Source organism: Acanthochromis polyacanthus, chromosome 1, assembly GCF_021347895.1.
Source record: "Acanthochromis polyacanthus isolate Apoly-LR-REF ecotype Palm Island chromosome 1, KAUST_Apoly_ChrSc, whole genome shotgun sequence".
NCBI classification, from domain to species: Eukaryota; Metazoa; Chordata; class Actinopteri; family Pomacentridae; genus Acanthochromis; species Acanthochromis polyacanthus.
Window position 1 is genome coordinate 27,190,059 of NC_067113.1, and position 17,468 is coordinate 27,207,526.

General features: G+C 40.2%; 1 protein-coding gene across 1 annotated transcript in view; it reads left to right on the plus strand.

The window, feature by feature from the left end:
• Nucleotides 1–17,468, plus strand: part of plekhh1 (pleckstrin homology domain containing, family H (with MyTH4 domain) member 1) — a 42,866-nt gene that overhangs the window by 10,811 nt on the left and 14,587 nt on the right. Inside the window, exons 3-15 of the mRNA XM_022196997.2 lie at nt 5,182–5,244; nt 7,402–7,551; nt 7,645–7,728; nt 8,060–8,141; nt 9,473–9,652; nt 10,826–11,577; nt 12,360–12,438; nt 14,212–14,303; nt 14,438–14,585; nt 14,898–15,034; nt 15,168–15,278; nt 15,522–15,608; nt 15,946–16,104. Coding sequence (XP_022052689.2) covers nt 5,182–5,244; nt 7,402–7,551; nt 7,645–7,728; nt 8,060–8,141; nt 9,473–9,652; nt 10,826–11,577; nt 12,360–12,438; nt 14,212–14,303; nt 14,438–14,585; nt 14,898–15,034; nt 15,168–15,278; nt 15,522–15,608; nt 15,946–16,104 — 2,124 coding nt within the window. The remainder of the gene's footprint in view (nt 1–5,181; nt 5,245–7,401; nt 7,552–7,644; nt 7,729–8,059; nt 8,142–9,472; nt 9,653–10,825; nt 11,578–12,359; nt 12,439–14,211; nt 14,304–14,437; nt 14,586–14,897; nt 15,035–15,167; nt 15,279–15,521; nt 15,609–15,945; nt 16,105–17,468) is intronic.

Here is a 17,468-nt window from a genome sequence, read left to right on the forward strand (position 1 = left end):
GAGGAATTTTTAAATTGGATGGTATTCCCACTTCAAGGTTTCCTGTCATTACTTGGCTAATCAGATGCTGCACAAATTAGATTAATCTCTTCCATAAGCCTCACGTGGTTCGATGAGAAAAGCAGTGTTATTTGACTCAGACTAGTGATGTCAGTCAGCAAGGAGGACTGCAGAAAGGTCACTAGGTTCACCTTGGTGTGTGTAAACATTTATTTTCATGAGGAGGCTTGTTTGGATCAGCTTCTTCCTCTAGTTCAGCTGCAGAAGTGTGTTTTTCATGTCATGGCGGCATCACTTTTTTGTGTTTACTTGAACGACGGAAGCGTTAGTCGTCTTGTGAGGTTTTGCCATTAGTCTCACTTATGTGAATATCATCCCCTTCTCCGTATCCAGGTATATTTAGTGGTTTGAAATGGCTTTAGTTCATAATCACCGAGGTACAGTCATTAGGACAGTGTTGGTTACTTGGAGAGGCAGATGGAATGCCAATTTTAGAGGACTTTTCATTAAAAAAAAAACAATCTGCTGATAGTTGACACAGTTTTCAGACCCTAATCACATAAAGAGTGTAAACAAAACAGTGGGAAAGTGCAAAACAACACATCTGATCTCGATAATCACACCACCAGGCTAGAATACAGAGTGTGGGATCAGATCTCTGTCAGCTTGTTTCTGGCAGTAAGAGCAAACATATTTAACTGTGACAGATCAGCTAGCTGTCTGGGAAGCAGATGATCTGCTGTGTCTCATCTTATCTCCACCTCTCTGGGTACTATCAGCTCCCCTGGAATTCACACTAACACAGAGAGGGACAGAACTTTGCCTCCCTACAGCTTAACCTGCAAAACTATATGTAGAGTGAAAGCAACAAGTTATTATTTCAGTTTCAGTTGAAATGTCTTCCACTATCAAGCACACATTAAAGGATGAATCTAGTAATAATGTTGCCAGCCATGGACTGTATGTATATTGCATGGCGATACAATACCTGTGCATCGCACCTTAAAAATACTCTGATTTATCATCTATTTTATTATAAATAGGGCCATAATTTATGTAACAAACATCATGCTGTATTCAAAAACTCTTAAAACTAGCAATTGAGAGCATAAACACATTGGGAAAGTGTTTAAAAAGGTACCAAATTAAAGGAGAAGTAGGATAATATTCTCAGACTTTTTACACTATTTGATTTTTTTTTTTGAACAGAGGAGTCGCCCCCTGCTGGCTGTTAGAAAGAATATAAATGTAAGGGATTACTGCGCTTCACTTTTTACTATGTCCACCCTTTATAAGCAATTTTATTGCCAGCAAATCTCATTAAAATTATGTGACCAAAGCCAAGGAGGAGAATATGCACCAGTAAAGGTGACTGAATTCTCCATGAATCACAGTTGTATGAAAGTTTGGAAAGCTAGCTGCTGTAAAATAATCACTGCAGAGACGGGTGTTTGTGGCTCAGTGTTGCTCTTCACACAATCAGCCCACCTCTTCTTCATCTTAACATGCTTAGAAGTTTTAAATAAGGAGACCGAAGCTGTTTTGTAAATTCTGGCATCCAGAGAAGATGCATTTCCATAGCTAGCTTGCAAACTGTTTGCTGTAGTAAGTATAGCAACTCAGATCGAAGAGGAGAAGCACTAATGCTAATTCACTCTAGTTTTAAACACATTATAGTGCTGGAGAGAGGGGTCACTCTAAGTATCACTCCAGTGCATCTTAGTTTTTGGCTTTTCTGAAAAATCCTGAACACAAACATGAGATAAAACTGTTTAATGCTCTAACTCCACAACTTAGTACTACATATTTCAGTGTTTTTACATATTTGAAGCAATGTGATCAGAAACAAATGTCCAATTTTCTTTACATGGACTGCTTTCTGTGTTCAGCATAATGTCTGAGACTCTCAAGTCCTAGTCAGGGCATTTCTTTAAAGCAAAACAGAAGTTAACTAACGTCTGAACAGCTGGTTGCTGGGCTTTTAGCAAAAGTTCCTTAAACAGGAGGAGGTGCATTGGTTGGGGACTATTTTCAGTCACGGATTTCGTACGTGTCAACTATTTATGGTAACTTGGCATTTATATGGGAACTGCTTCCAAATAAACTACAGTGCACGTTTTCATTATACAAAGCAACACAGCATCAGCAAGATTCATTTGTGGGCAACAGTGCAAGTCTATTCCACCGTGGAATAACTGACAATAATCAGTATTTAACAAAGACTGTACGTGTTAGCTCAATTCATTGCTTATTTCATTGGATTTGTTGAAAAAACATTAAAATATAGTGCATCACTGTTTATCCTACAAGATAACCGCTCAAACTCCCGGTATGCAACCGGGAAACCCGACCCCCATCTCATCCATTTTAAGCATTCTGAGCAGCAGAAGCTGGAGTGTTGCACCGTGGCCGACAGATGCTGGATAGCCGACATATTTGTCTCACGCCTGCTCAGCAACTCAGACTTTAACAGTCGGACTTTGCAGTAGCTACGCAGAGACGGAGAGAGACATGGAGATTAAATGACAGCCAACACTGTATGCATCCATCATCTGACAGCTTAAAGGTTATGGAAGTCCCTTCAGCTCAGGCATTTGGTTGAGTAATCAAATCGGTCTGAGCTCTCACAGCTGATTTCTACCATCATAATATGAAACAAGAAAAGCACTTAGAGAGCACAGTACTCCGCCAAGGCTGTTTTAGGATTTCCGACGGATGAAATCTTTAAAAAATTTGCATTGGATTTGTAGTAGGATCACAGTCATGTGATCATCAGCAGGCAGGTGATGTAGTGTTCACTTGTTGTCATGGTTACAGAGATGCCGTGTCGCTATCTCGCAGTGATACAATCTTTAACAAATCTGTGGATCCAGACTAAAGCTGCATCACTGCCAAAATCTAATCACATGGCCCTTGTGTCATTTCTTACCTTCCCTGAAAATTTCATCTAAATCTGTTATTCTGTTTTTGAATAATGTTGCACACAGACAGACAGACAGACAAACCAATGCTGATTGCTCTGCGTTCCTTGGCGGAGTAATAATCTACAACTTTATGGAAAAGCATTAATAGTGTCAATAATGTGCATTTTACAACAATGCAAAACCTGCAGATCCAATTAGTTTAAATAATCTTGGTCATGTACATTCTGTATTTAGTGTAAATGAATTGTCTAGTGCTTTGTAACAAGATCATTGGACATAAAGCAACATGTCACTGGTCTTATCTTGCTAAGCAACTTGGTCTTTATTTGAGCAGTTCATAACTAAATACAAGGAATACGTCTATCTATACACTTTTTTTTGCATTAGCTGAGCTGAACTACATCACCTAAAGTTTCTGGTTTTGATCGCATTTAGGAATTTTTACTGCTATAATGACAGTCAAACAGCCTTATTTAGCCTTATTCGAAACATCAAGTAACTGGCAACCAAATTTTCATGCTTGAAGCGTAATTATATGTACAAAATTCAGCCCTAAACTTGACAGGGAATTTTTGCAGGGAAGCAACAATTAATCAGTTCAAACATGACTGGTGGTGTTGATGAGAGAGTACTTGGTTCATCTGATAAGACTGTGTGGGTACAAATAGGCCATGACGTGCTCAAACGTTTAAGCATGTTGCACTCTACTCTTTTTGCACAGCTGCCAGATAGTGTTGTAAAGTAAGTCAGTTCCCAGTTCTGAAAAAGTAAAACAATCAAGATCCAGATATTACCGCAGCGTCTCAGTCAGTGTGACTTGTTGTGTCTTTGGCAGAGTTACTTTATTTTGCTTTAATCAAGTTCATTTACAGTCAGAGTCCTTGCCTCCTTGTATATACATCCTCTCTATCCAGGCTTCATAACTCCAGATCCAACTCCACTTTTTGACCTCTGACCTGTCCTCTAAACAGGATGTGGCAGCTGCTCAGGGTTCCTAATGACTTCCTCTGATTTGACCCTCTTCCATCTGTGACCTCTGCGGTACTTTACATCCACCTGAAGTGCTTGCTTTACACATCCCTTTTCTTGTTTCGCGAATGGAGGACAAAATACTGTTTGCTCGGCGCCACCTTTGACTCACGATGAAGTCTTTTGACCTTGAGGTGAGGAGTCATCCAACCGCTAACCGTCGGTGTCCTCCCACGCCTCCCCCTTGCAGATGCACTCCGGCTTCGGTGAGTGTTAATCTGGCTGCTGGGAAGCATTCAGATGCCGTGAGTGGTGGATTCTGGGAATCAGGGGGCCTTTTTGTGGAGGTGATGAGAAGGCAGAAGGAGACAAAGGGAAGGGAAGCAAAAACGCCGAGAGGAATTCAAAAGCATCCCTCAAGCAGAGTGAATCCATTAGTATGTTTGTTCTCCTTTCAGCTGGGTCACTGAACTCAGAAGAAAAGGGCGTCCTGTGTTGAGGTTGTGTGTGTGCAAGCATTTGGGAGTACTTTGTGCAGACACTCTCATGTGTGTGTGTGTGTGGGTTGCAGAGAGTGAGGTAGATGTGTGCAGGATGGACAGGGTTTGCCTTTGAAAGCATGAGCATGCATGCTTGCACAAAAGGTGACGCCATGCTTGTGCATATACACACTAGCATTCTTCTGTTTGAGCAGCAGTAGCAGCATGAAAGATGTCCAGCCTCCTCTGAGGGCCTCTCTGCTGCTTCTGCAGCTCATCTGTGCCCTTCTGCTTAAGGTGCAGCTCCTTGTCAAACTCTAAATGATGTGGTTTTACAGAGTATTATTCTTCATTATGCGTCACTTATTCTCCTGAGACTCCCTCCTATTTGCTGATTTCCTTTTGTTGATTCAAAAAAGTAGTCCTAATACAGTTTGCCTGGTAAATTTTCCAGATACATTAATCTTATGAATGTCTTGCCATTGGCAGCAGTGATTATGAAGGATTAAGTGTGTCTGCATGCATCTGTAGGTGTGTGTTTGTGTAGGCATACGTCTGGCCTGGTGATCTATCTGTCAGCTTCCAGGAGGTGTGTTGACAGAAGCTGTCGTTGTGAGCTGTGGATGTTTTCTTCTTCTTTGAATTAAATTTAGTTATTCTGGAGAGGTAGGGAGTTCACCTCTAACTCAACGAGGGCTTAGGATTTTCTCGTGACCACGCCTGACCTTCAACCTACTGACTAGGCGTCCTATACAGAGATGGCTGACCCATGTTGGAAACCATTTTAATGTCTTCCGTCCCCATTCCAGATGCAAGAGCTGGAGCAGAGGGTGACGGAGGCTGACCAGCGGGCTGAGAGTGCTGAGAAACAGGTAGACGTGATTTTTCATTTCATCCTGTTAACAACAGGTTATAAAATGTTAAGGATAATTCTGCTCTTATTATGACACTGTTGTCTTTATAGCTCAAGTGCAATAGCATAAAGAAATGCTGGTTCTTCTCTCTCTAACTTTAAAAATACAGTGACATAATACAGCTCTGTTACTCATATAATCATGTGTGTTTGGTGTATCATGCAATATTAGTACACGTGTAAGGTGTACATGGACTACATCTTTGTCCTTGTTCTGATTTTCTAAGGTCTTGCCTTTTTTCTTACTTCATTTGCATCAAGCTACAACAGCTTGATGCAAGTGTGAATTTCCCTAGTGAGTGATCAATAAAGTTTATCTTATCTTAGCTCATCTTAGCTTAGCTTAGCTTAGCTTGTCTTATCTTAGTTTAGCTTAGTATGTTTAGCTTAGCTTAATTAATCTAAACCTGTCTAATCTTAGTTAATTTTAGTCTGTGTATTCTTAGTTTATGTTAGCCTGTCTAATCGTAATTAATCTTAGCCTATGTAATCTTAATTTATTTTTAGTTTAATGTTATTTTGTTTTATCTAATCTTAGCTTAGTTTAGTTTAGCTTAGTCTAGCTTAGCGTAAAGATCCACTCCTGTGAAAATCTAGTTTTTTAACATGTCCATTTAGTGTTTTTATGGGCTACAAGATGCATCATGAGTGCATTTAACATTTCTGCTCTGAACTGCAGTGTTTCGATGACAAAAACACAGATTAAAACTTAACTAACCCAAGGAATCAATCTTTTGTTCTTCTCTGACAGAATCTGTTTCCGATTTAAGCATGTATCATATATATTACAGCTTGAAATGGTGTGGCAAAGAGTAGTTTTACAGTGTCTGAGAAGCGTCAGAGGTGAGCTGGTGTGCTTGAGCTGCAACATGTAGTTGATGTGTGAAGGTGAGGATGGCTAGGACTTACACGAAGAGTTATATAAGCCACTTTATGGAATAAAGGGATTGTTTTCATGGAAAAACCTTCTAAATCTGTCATTTTTGATACACAAAGATATGTTTTTTAGGTTTTAATCAACAACCACAGAGGAACTTTAAGCACTCATAATATTGTACTCACTAACATCAATTACAGAGAACAAAGAACACCAGCAGTCAGATGATCTTTTCTGTCTACAAATAACAAGTTAGCTTACATTTGTTTAGTGGAGAAAATGAAGGCAGATGATAAGATTACTACCCAGACTGCCATTTACAAACTCCCTACACTGTTACACAACTACAATCTGATTTTCTCATTTCACATTGACTTACTGCACTAATTATTAACAGAGAGAGACCGTCTTTGCACAGTTTTGCCAAACAGTTCTGGATTCCCTACGCTTCATGTATGCTCACTGTTGTTTCTGCCTCTTAAAAGTGGCTGGTTTTGTTTACAGTGATGCTGTATTAAACTTTGCTGTAGTATCAATGTCAAAAATCTCAAAACCTACCAAGATAACTCCTTTTTAACATCCTCAAAGGCCATGTCAGTATTTTTCTTCAACAGTTCAGTGCCTTTGCGTTCTATTTTGTTCCTATTTATATACAACACCATGACAAATCATTACTTAAGGACAACTTATCAGCTTTAACCACATCTCACTGTGCTTCTCTGATTTGCATTTTAGAAAAACTGCATCTACCAAGGAAGATGGTTAAAGAGGGCCTTGACTTTTAGTTTTTTGTCAAGCTACTTTGGTCCAGGAAGAATCCTCAACACAGAATGGTGTATGAGGAAATCCCAAATATGGGATCTATAAAATTCCACACACACATTCAGATGGATTTCTTCTTCTTCTTTTTTTTACTGGTCTAAACCGCTAAGAGCCATGCTTTGATGGGATGTAACAAAAGGACTGTGTGGTTTGAGGATTACAAACTTCATACCCATCACACACACTCTGTGTCTCTTGCTGTCGGGTTTAATCACCAATTTGCTGTCATTACTGGCTGTTCCAGGTGTTTTCTGTAGGTGGTAATTTAATGGTGCCTTTTCTTTAAAAACAAGGAATACCTAAGGGCTTAGAAAGCTTTTTCTCATCAGCAGAAAGTATCGTCAGTGTTTTGTCTGGTGCCCGGCGGAACTAAACGAAGCGTGGTTGCGAACTCACTCCTCTAATCGTGCATTTCAGATCCATGTCATGGAAGAAAAGCTGAAGTCTGCAAACATCCAGACCAGCGAGTCGGAGAGCTCGTTGTACAGAAAGTACCAGGACCTGACCAATCAGGTTCAGGAAAAAGATGCTGTAATAAAGAGATTAGAGACGCAGCTGGAAAAACAGGTGCGGACGGAGCCACCGGATTAAGAAATGTCCATTTATGTTCATAAAGTGTACGTTGAAGAATTCCACAAAACCTGTTTTCTCTCGCTACAGATCTTAGTCAGAGCCCAGGAGGCAAAAATTATTGAGGAGAAGGCTGCCAAGATTAAAGACTGGGTCACCTTTAAGCTCAGAGAGGTAAGCTTAGACATGTATAGATACAACCCTCATGTTGGCGAGAGATAGTATCTGTGGGAACAAGAGATGTTTATGATGAAAAACCTGTTATTTACAGCTGTTTGTATACTGCAATTTTTTCTGCAAACCACTGGGGAGTATAAAATTACGTTTATGTAAATGACAACTAAAATTAGGCCATTAAAACCTTTCCTTTATAATATTAGCTCTCACATCAGGCCAAAATAAAGTATTCCAAAGCCGCATTATTTAATAGTTTTCACAATAGCTAATGTATGCAGATGCTACCGAGTACCTTGACTTGTGTTTTATGTTATATATATGGTTGCAGATGGAGCAGGAGAACCAGCAGCTGAAAATGGCCAACTTGAAGCAGACAGAACAGATAATGTTGCTGCAAGACAAACTACAGTGTGAGTACTGAGCTGTATGTGTTCAGAAAACAACATTAGAAGCTAATTTTAGCAAATATATAAGGGTGATCCCATCCTGAATCATCCGATGTCCTCTTCTCAACCATCTCTGATTTGCTTTTTATCATAAAATATGGATATTTAAAATGATATCTGTGGTGTATATATGATATACTTACTGAGATTTTTTTTAAAATATTGCCCATTTACCATTTAAAGCACTTTTTGCACATTATCGTTTTTATTTAATATTTGCTTTAAGATGGGACTTTTTTTTTTTTTTAAGTATTTTTGTATAAAAAGGCTTGGTATCCCACACATTGACTTTGTTATGCGTCAAAACCGTCTGCGCTGGGCAGGGCATGTTCATAGAAGTACATTCTGGATAGATAAATGTCAGCTGCTTCAAGTAGAGGGGAGCAAACCTAGAGGAAGGCCTAGTAAGTCATGGGAAGGGACCATCAAGGAGGATTTGCGTGCCTGGAATCTCTCTATGGACATGGCAGATAACAGGGATGATTGGAGAAAGAGACTGCGAGATGCCAGAAGACCGTCCAACACCCTGGAAGGGGTCCAACGGACGTAAAATGCATGACGATGATGATGATGATGATGATTTTTACTCACCCATATTTGATCTGCTTGTCCGATACCACAGATTCTGAATCAATGACATGATGAGGACTAACACTTAAAATTTCAGCCTCATCTGTATTAGTTCCTGGGATGCTACAGTTCAGAGACTCAAATTTCAATGCACAAAAAGTGCTGAAAGAAGATCAGTGAGCATTTTCCAAAAACATATTTTTCTTGCAAATCATTGGATATGTTAAGCTAAAATTTCACGAATACCTTCATAAATTCCGCTCAAGGTTTCTTCCTGTTCAAAGGGAGCTTTTCCACTGTTGCCTTAGGGCTTGCTCCGGGGGTTCAGGCCATGTGGGTTCTGCAAAGCATCTTGAGACAATCTGAATTGTAATTGGTGCTATATAAATAAATTTTCATGTAATTTAATTAAAGTAAATGTCCATATTTTATAGTATAAAAATTTCAGGTAAATTAGAAATGATTCGGCAGAAGTTGTTCTAAAAATTTCATAATTCGAGATAAGTGGATGCTGCTCTGTGGAAGAAAACTAATAAGAAGAGAAACTGTTTGCCCTAGCTTTTAGGATTTTACGTTACATACCTCATTTACATTATTTCTTGCTTCCATACAGAAAACACTGGCATTTAACAGGTCATGTACACAAGCGTAGAGTTTGTTTATTATAGTTTCCAGAGCTGCAGTTCAAAAAAGGCTGAGTTTCCGGTGTTGTCTTTCTTTTCAAGCCCTCCTTGAGAAGCCTGCATCCCCTGGATCTCCTGCCACTTCCCCTGTAATGGACACCCACCTGGTGCCCAGCAGTCCGCTGTTTCCTCCCAGCTGCCCCGACACGCCACCTGCCCAAGATGACAGCTGGAGACAGGCAGGTCCGCGTGGGGCCTCTAATATCAAGACCCCAACAACAGGTGTGCTGCCCCTAATTCCTGTTATCTCGACTGTGCAGCAGGATGCAGTTCTAGCTGAGCTGATCACATGACCGAACATGACCAGTAACAATAGAGGAAACCTGTGGCTGATTTACAGCCTTAGAACAGTCTAATAGGGATTTCTAAAATGCCATTCTACTCATTTGTGATTAGTGTTTGGCATTATTATTTGCCACTTTTCCTAAATTCTACCGCATTTGTTTTGTAATATTTAATAATGCTTTAATTTGTAGTCGTTTTAAGTTTGTTTTGTAAAGGAATGCTCAAAAAAATCTACCTCTTTAAAACATCAAATGTTTACCACTGAATCTTCTAAACCCTTGTTGGTCTCTGTGCCTTTTTTTTTATTCTGTCCCACTTTTACTGTGAGACAATGAAGTAGAATTTTTTATTGTACAAAATTGACCATTTTTCCAAATGCTCACAGGTACTTGTATTCTGAAAAAAAAAAAACATCTGGAGGCTCTACATACTACTGATATTGTATCACTTACATTCTTAATTTGTTTCCATACTGTACCAACACATCCAGCAGTTCAACCGAAAAGTCCTAGAAGTTTTACCATGTGACTGTTGGTCACAGCCCAGTCAGTACTGACTTCACTGTTGCATGGAACAGCATATAATTCTTTTATTTTTTTAAATGTTATTAAATTGTTAGATTTTATTTTTTACAGAACATGATTAATGCAGGTTATTTTGATGAATTTTGAACATGAGACATAGAATGCAGTGATCTTAATTAAATATTTAGAATTTTAGTTTTAGATTTGAGTAATTTTCTAGATTGAACAGCATGTCACAAATGAGTAGTTCAAGGACTGTCAGAAATTTAAAACTCCATAAAATTTTTCAGTTTTTTTTAGTTTCTAGTTATGATAACTGGTCTAATTTTGGCATTTTTTTTAAACATAGCATGGCTTACAAACTCGAGCTTAAGTTAAAGGGCTTATGAACTTTTTTTGTCACGATTTAGTTCAACACACTTTCAAACCACTTAATCAAATGTTCCACATTTTTCCCACAACAGCATTAATACAGTGCTTCTGTGTTGTACCATCACATGCTCATTCTGTAGCATGATTTGCTTTGGTTTCCTCCGCTATGTGTCGTCTTGCTCGAATGTAACCAGACCACATACTATCTCCTCAGATGTGAAAAGGACTCCTGAACAGGTCAGTAAAGGGATTTGCTTCGGAGACCTGGCAGCCCACGATGTTTTCTCTCAGGGACGTTGCCGGGAGGCTCCAAACCTTGGTGGACCAGACCTCTCAGTGGGCTCCGAGGTCCAGGCAGGATGCTCTGACAGAGACAACTCCTCCGACGAGCTCAACAGCAAGTTCCGCTCTCAGTGCCTTCATTCGTCTTCGTCCTCTTCGTCCTCATCCTCGGCTTATGAGATGGCCCACGGACCGAGCTCCCCAGAGTCGCCCATGAGAATAACGCCCAAAAGCCCGCTCCTGTCTCGCTCCCCCTCCACCAACAACCCCTTCCCCAACCCTCCCCAGCCTCAGTCGGGCACCAGCATGACGCTACCAAAGGTCCGGACTCCGCTGACCCCCAGAGATAGCATCCAGCTGGTGAAGAAGCACTACAGCCAGCCGCAGCCCAGCCTGGACCGACTCCACCACCTCAACGTTAGCATCGACATCATGACGCCTTCCTCCACCTCCTCCACGCTGAAGAGCACCGGCACCGCCACCTCGCCCTTCTCTCAGGTTGTAGAGGAGACCGATATCGATGATGGGCTCCCAGACAGCATGGACGGAGTGGTGGAGGGTCCAGATTCAGAGGAGCTAACCCACGATGGGGTATCCTTTGTGGGACTTGCAGAAGAGCTGGAGCGGTTGGATCCAGAAGTTCTCAAGCCGCCGACTCCGCCTTTACATCGCTTCCCTTCATGGGTATGAAGGCAGTGTTGTTTTTTTAGTGAGCAGTAGCTGTAGTTTGTACAAAATCCCAAAGTGATTTAGAGTGGGTAAGATGTTGGATTATTTCTGCACCTGGTTTTATCCAAGAATAGTCTGACAAATATCCCACTGTAAAATTACAGGTTATTGTAAGAAGACTTATTTGTACAGATTAAACTAACACGATTTTTAAAGGTTTTTAGCTTTAGCTTTATATCTAGAAAACAATTAAATAATAATAGTTTAAAGACTATTCCTTTAGAGGTTTATTAACCTTCTGAACCCCCAAGCAGTTTCTGGGGATGCTTTGGCCCTGTCTTTTTTTATTTTTTTTTAGTCACTGTTAGCTAATTTCTCACTGCTATATAAAATCCTGCATCTTTATGGAAACAACACAAACATGACTAGAAGTAGAGAAAATACTGAAATGTCTTTTGTATCATATGGCGCAGTTATAACGCCATAAATTTTGATTAAATATCGTATATATTTTAAGCTAGTTTTGTTTTCCAATGCAAACAAGCATCATAATTATCTCAAAGACCATCAGAAAGTTGAAACTACATAGATTTTTTTTTGTTTTTTACAGTTTCTAGTTCTTATAAATTGTTTAATTTTGACATTTTAGAAAAAGATCATTTACATTCCAAACAGCTTGGTGGATTTTGGGGTTTGGAGGGTTAAGAAGCAAAAATTCTGACTGCCAAAATTTTTAAAACTCTCTTTAAAGTGTTTAAGTAAAATAAGTGCAACATTTCTGATTGTGTTCTCTGCAGGAGAGTCGGATCTACGCTGTGGCTAAATCAGGAATGAGAGTCTCAGAGGCCTGTCCTGGAGCCAGAGGCCCCGGACGAGGTGAGTCCCCGACAGCCAAAAAGGCATTGAAATTTATGCTCCAGCAAAGAATTATAGTCTTATTGTCTGTCGCGAGGAAGCCAGCCAAAATCTTTCTTACTTTATTTGTATTGTATTGCTGTGTGCGTGTCGTGAGCCTGGGTGGTTGCGGTTTGGGAAATGAGGCAGCGCCGTGAAGAGACTTGTCATTCAGCTGATAGTTAAGCTGCTGTGGGGGGCGAGTCTGCTCTGTCGGGATCTGTCACTGCTGTTTTTGATGTCACTTCCTCTGGCCTGAGGCTCCACACACCTGTGCAGGTGTGGACTCTTCGTCAGGCCGCCCCTCCCGTCTTTTTAAAGAGCTGCTACAGATAATGGGATGGGGGGAGGAGAAGAGGAGCACAGGGAGAGGCTGCTTTTTAATCAGCTGCGATGAAAGGATTTCGTGTGGCTGTAATTACTGCTACGTCTTCTGTCTCAGCGTCCATTGTAGTCAGGATGCAGACAGAGAGCTTTGACAGCATCTTGACTGTTGAATTTTCTGAGCTCCGTGAACATGCAGTCGAATGCAAAATCACTGTTGTGGACTAACTTGCAGCTTGCTCACCTTATGCAGCTTCCTGCCATGTTTCTGTTTTGAAAAACTGTGTTTTCTATTACGGTTTGGCTCAGGGTTGTTTTAGATATTTTTTATCAGTGGATTTATTTTGTCTTTTCCTGTTCTGTATTAAGAAAGAGTGGCTAAGGGTGTTGCTTTAGTACCAGCCTTATCACTGAAACAGCTTTTCCCCTTTGCTAATAAACAGACTCCGATAGGGTTTTTTTTGTATACAGCAATCCATTACTCTGTATGACTGTTTTTTTATTTTAAAACAGCCATTTTCTTATGCTACTAATGAATAGAGGGGGCTTAAACAGAGCACAACAGTCTTTTTTGATCTATTTTGCATCATGTTGGAACTTGAACTGAAAAAATTTTAAGGGGAGATATGGAATTAAAAAAAAGAGAACTGATAGAAATCACTGTGAAACCTCCCCGTTTGAAAAAGAAGGCAATGATTTTCTGAAAATGTATGTGTAAAAATATAAATTAGGTATTATATAGCCAAAAAAATCCCCTAATTTACATTTAGTGCAAATTCCAATACAGAAACATTGGAGAAAGTCAGCTTTAAAGCTCTGGTTTCATTTTTTATTTCTTTTCTACCTCCATAAATCCAAAAATAATTCATTTTTGAAATAATATATCTCACATACAGGTGATAAACAATATATGAGCAAATCTCTGTAAAAACCTTCAGAATATAGACAGGAATAAAACTGGAAAGTTAAGTGTTTGTAAGCGCGACTGAAGTGGAGATTTCTGCCTCAAAGTTCGAGAAAAAAATCATATCAAGAAAACAGCCTCTAGAGATATGTATTTTAAGACAAAGTGTAATAAAATGAACAGCGAAATGTATTTTACTTTTATTTTGTGCTTTCTTATTATGTATTCACATATTACGGTCAAACTTGGCTCATAATCTGTTACTGTAATGTTAGCTAACTTTGATTATATTCCTATAGAACAAACACTGCAAGTCCTGTGCGCTTAGTTTATGATTTTCTGCGGTCACTCTGCTATTACAGCGTGTTTTTAACATACGTCATCTTTCCATAATTGCCACTTGTGGCCGCTGTGGCTGCTGTTTAACAAAAGTTACCTGGTCTGACTTTAAGCCATAAATGCAGTGTTTTGTATCAGGGTTTGTGTTTGTTTGTAACACAGCTTTAAAAAGCATGTGCTCGTTGCAGGGTCCAACTTACCCCAGTATCCAGCGGCCGGTCCGTTCACCCAGCTGGTCTACAAGAATGTCAACGTACCGGTTTATACCACACTGAAAGGGGTGAGTGAAGCTGTGTGGTGGCTTTATCTGTGCTTTACTTTTCCAGCTTTTCAGTGAAGATCAACTATGCGCCATGCGGCAAGTACTGTCGGTATGAGCTCAGTTTTCATCTTTATTCACTGTGTATGTCATAGAAAGCCACTCAGATCAGCAGTGTGCCTCTGCCGGATGATGACTCCGGCTCAGAGGACGACAGCAGCTCTCTGGCCAGTTTACGAACCTCCATCCTGAGTCCGGACAGGAAGAGCAGCGTCCCTGGAAGCCCACGGGCCGTCAAGAGAGGTGAGGACGGAAGATCAAAGTGTAAACAGATGAGCCAGACCGATACCGGAATGACTGGTCCAATGTCCTTTTTTGGATGTCAGTATATCACCTGATGCTCTTCATGGATATATTACATTCATAAGCGAACATGATGGGTTTTCTTGTTTATTAGCTATACAGGAATGCTTTTATAAACTAGTGTGGATTTTTGTTTATCTTGAAGCATCCGCTTTCTTCTTGCTCTTCAAACTGCTTCTTATCACACCTTTTCTTGCATTAAAGTGCTTCTGTGTCCTGTCCTGTTCTGTTTTTCCCTCTTCTGTGCTTTAGGTGTGTCCATGTCCTCCATCAGTTCAGAGAGCGATTACGCCATCCCTCCTGACGCCTACTCCCTGGACAGCGACTACTCTGAACCAGAACACAAAGTCCAGCGGACTTCCTCCTACTCCTGCGAGAGCACTGGGCCTGTACGTAGAATATCGATTTCCACAGTGCAACCCTCACTCACTGTGTTGTTCTAAAATAAAGATCACCACTGTAGAAAGCAGACTGGTTTGAATCAGTGTAAAACTACAGATGAAGACATGCCTGTGTCTGTAGGAGATGCTGGAGAAGTCTGGATACCTGCTGAAGATGGGCAGTCAGGTGAAAGCCTGGAAGCGTCGCTGGTTCATCCTGAGGAATGGAGAGATCCTCTACTACAAATCTCCTGTGAGTGTGTCTCGATTCCTGTCTGCTTCCTTCTAAGGGTTTGCAGTCTGCACGGAAAACATTGCAGGAATATTTCTACATTTTCTGTGCTCCTGTTGCAATATGGCTGCAAAAAAATGCACATGTACGACCTATGTGGCTTCTCAGACTAAACAAGAATGTACAGGAATTTGTTGAAGGTCTCTTTTGGTTGGAATTCTTTTCAAATATTGCACAGAAATGTGACTTTTTGTGTGTGTTCAGAGTGATGTGATCAGGAAGCCTCAGGGTCAGATTGAGCTGAACTCATCCTGCTGTATAGTACGTGGAGAAGGAGCGCAGACATTTCAGGTGAGTGCATCTCTACCACTTTCTACCACTGTGTGTTGAAAGTAGAGGAAACATGGTGAAGATCCACTGCTTGAAGACTGTGGCATTGAAGGAAAAAATGTAAGAAGACAGCTCTTCACTCACACATTCAGCACGCTTGATATAGCACCGCATCACAGCAGAGCTTTACTGCTGCATACCAGAGAAGCAGCTTAAGATGACATCAGGTGTAGCATTGAACTGGAATGTTTTCCTGGCTCTTCGGAAGCTGATTCTGATCTCCTCTGACATGACGATGCTATCTCAGCAGGCCTGGCTTAGCATTTTCCCCATATTCCTCCCCTTTTCGTCTAATCAGTTGATAACGGAGAAAAAGACCTTCTATCTCACCGCTGATTCACCCAACATCCTGGAGGAGTGGATCAGGGTTCTGCAGAACATCCTCAAAGTCCAGGCCAGCAGCCCGGTTACCGTGGAGACGGCTGCGAAGCCCACAGTGAGAGGTTGGCTTACAAAGGTGAGGGGTCATCGTTTGAACACCCAAAACTAGCCGGCAGGTTTAAAAGAATATTTTCTTTAAAAATTACAAATGTACCAAAATTCTACTCCGCTTCAAACTGTATAAACAGAAAAAAATAAAAACTTTCCAATGATCCTTGAGCTACTTGTTTGTGAAGCACCATTTGATTGGAAAACAAAATCTGAGCTTAAAATTTTTGATATTTCATCAAAATCTATTTGTTCTACACATTTCATTGTTAAAAAAATGACCAAAAATACACTAGACAACTAGACACTATTAAAAACGAAACAAAAAGTTGGCGCTCCTTTGCACAACTGAGAAGCCATTAATGACTCAACAGCAACCAATAATCGTGTGTTTATTGTGTATTAAAAAATAATGAACAAGCTCATATAATTTCCCCATAAAAAATCAAATAAAACTGTCAAAAAAATTTTTAAAAATGCATCTTTGAAAACTGAGAAATATATGCCAATGTTCAGTTCTGAGAAGCTAGAACCTGCAGATTTATACTTGAAAACTGCGTAAATGATTAATTGATTATAAATGTTTTTGTCACCAATGTGACGTTAATGTTTCTGCTCAAGTTTCTATACACATGCACTATCGTTCTAAAGTTTGGAGTCACCCACGTGATTTCATGTTTTCCATGAAAATCCACGCTTTTATTCATGTGCTAACATAACTGCACAAGGGTTTTCTAATCATCAATGAGCCTTTCAGCACCATTAGCTAACAGAATGTAGCATTAGAACACAGGAGTGATGGTTGCTGGAAATGTTCCTCTGTACCCCTATGGAGATATTCCATTAAAAATCAGCCGTTTCCAGCTAGAATAGTCATTCACCACATTAACAATGTTTAGACAGTATTTCTGATTCATTTAATGTTATCTTCATGGAAAAAACTGCCTTTTTTTTCAAAAATAAGGACATTTCTCAGTGACCCCAAACCTTTGGACGGTAGTGTATGTCCATAGAGAAATCCTACTACTTGCTTGTCTTTATTGACTTACTGGTTTTAACTCCTTACTTCCCTCCACTATTTATACTGTCTAGATGTGAGAGGTGTAGATGAGGCAGATTTTTTCCCTGAAGACGATTCTAGAAGTATCTTGATATCTTCTTTAGGCAGATTTATTGGTTCAGGTGTGTTCATCACTGAGGTGGACGGAGCTCTTCTCTGGCAGATTCTTGAAAGCCTCTTTCAGGTTTGGACACAAGACCAGAGCTGCTGGAATGTTAAAGGCCTCCTTCCCCCTTCCTTTCCAGTCTCCTCTTCCCTCTCCTCTGCTGAGGCCTGTCTGTCAGTAGACTCCAGACACTTTAACATGTGATCTCTGCGTGTGATGAGTCTCT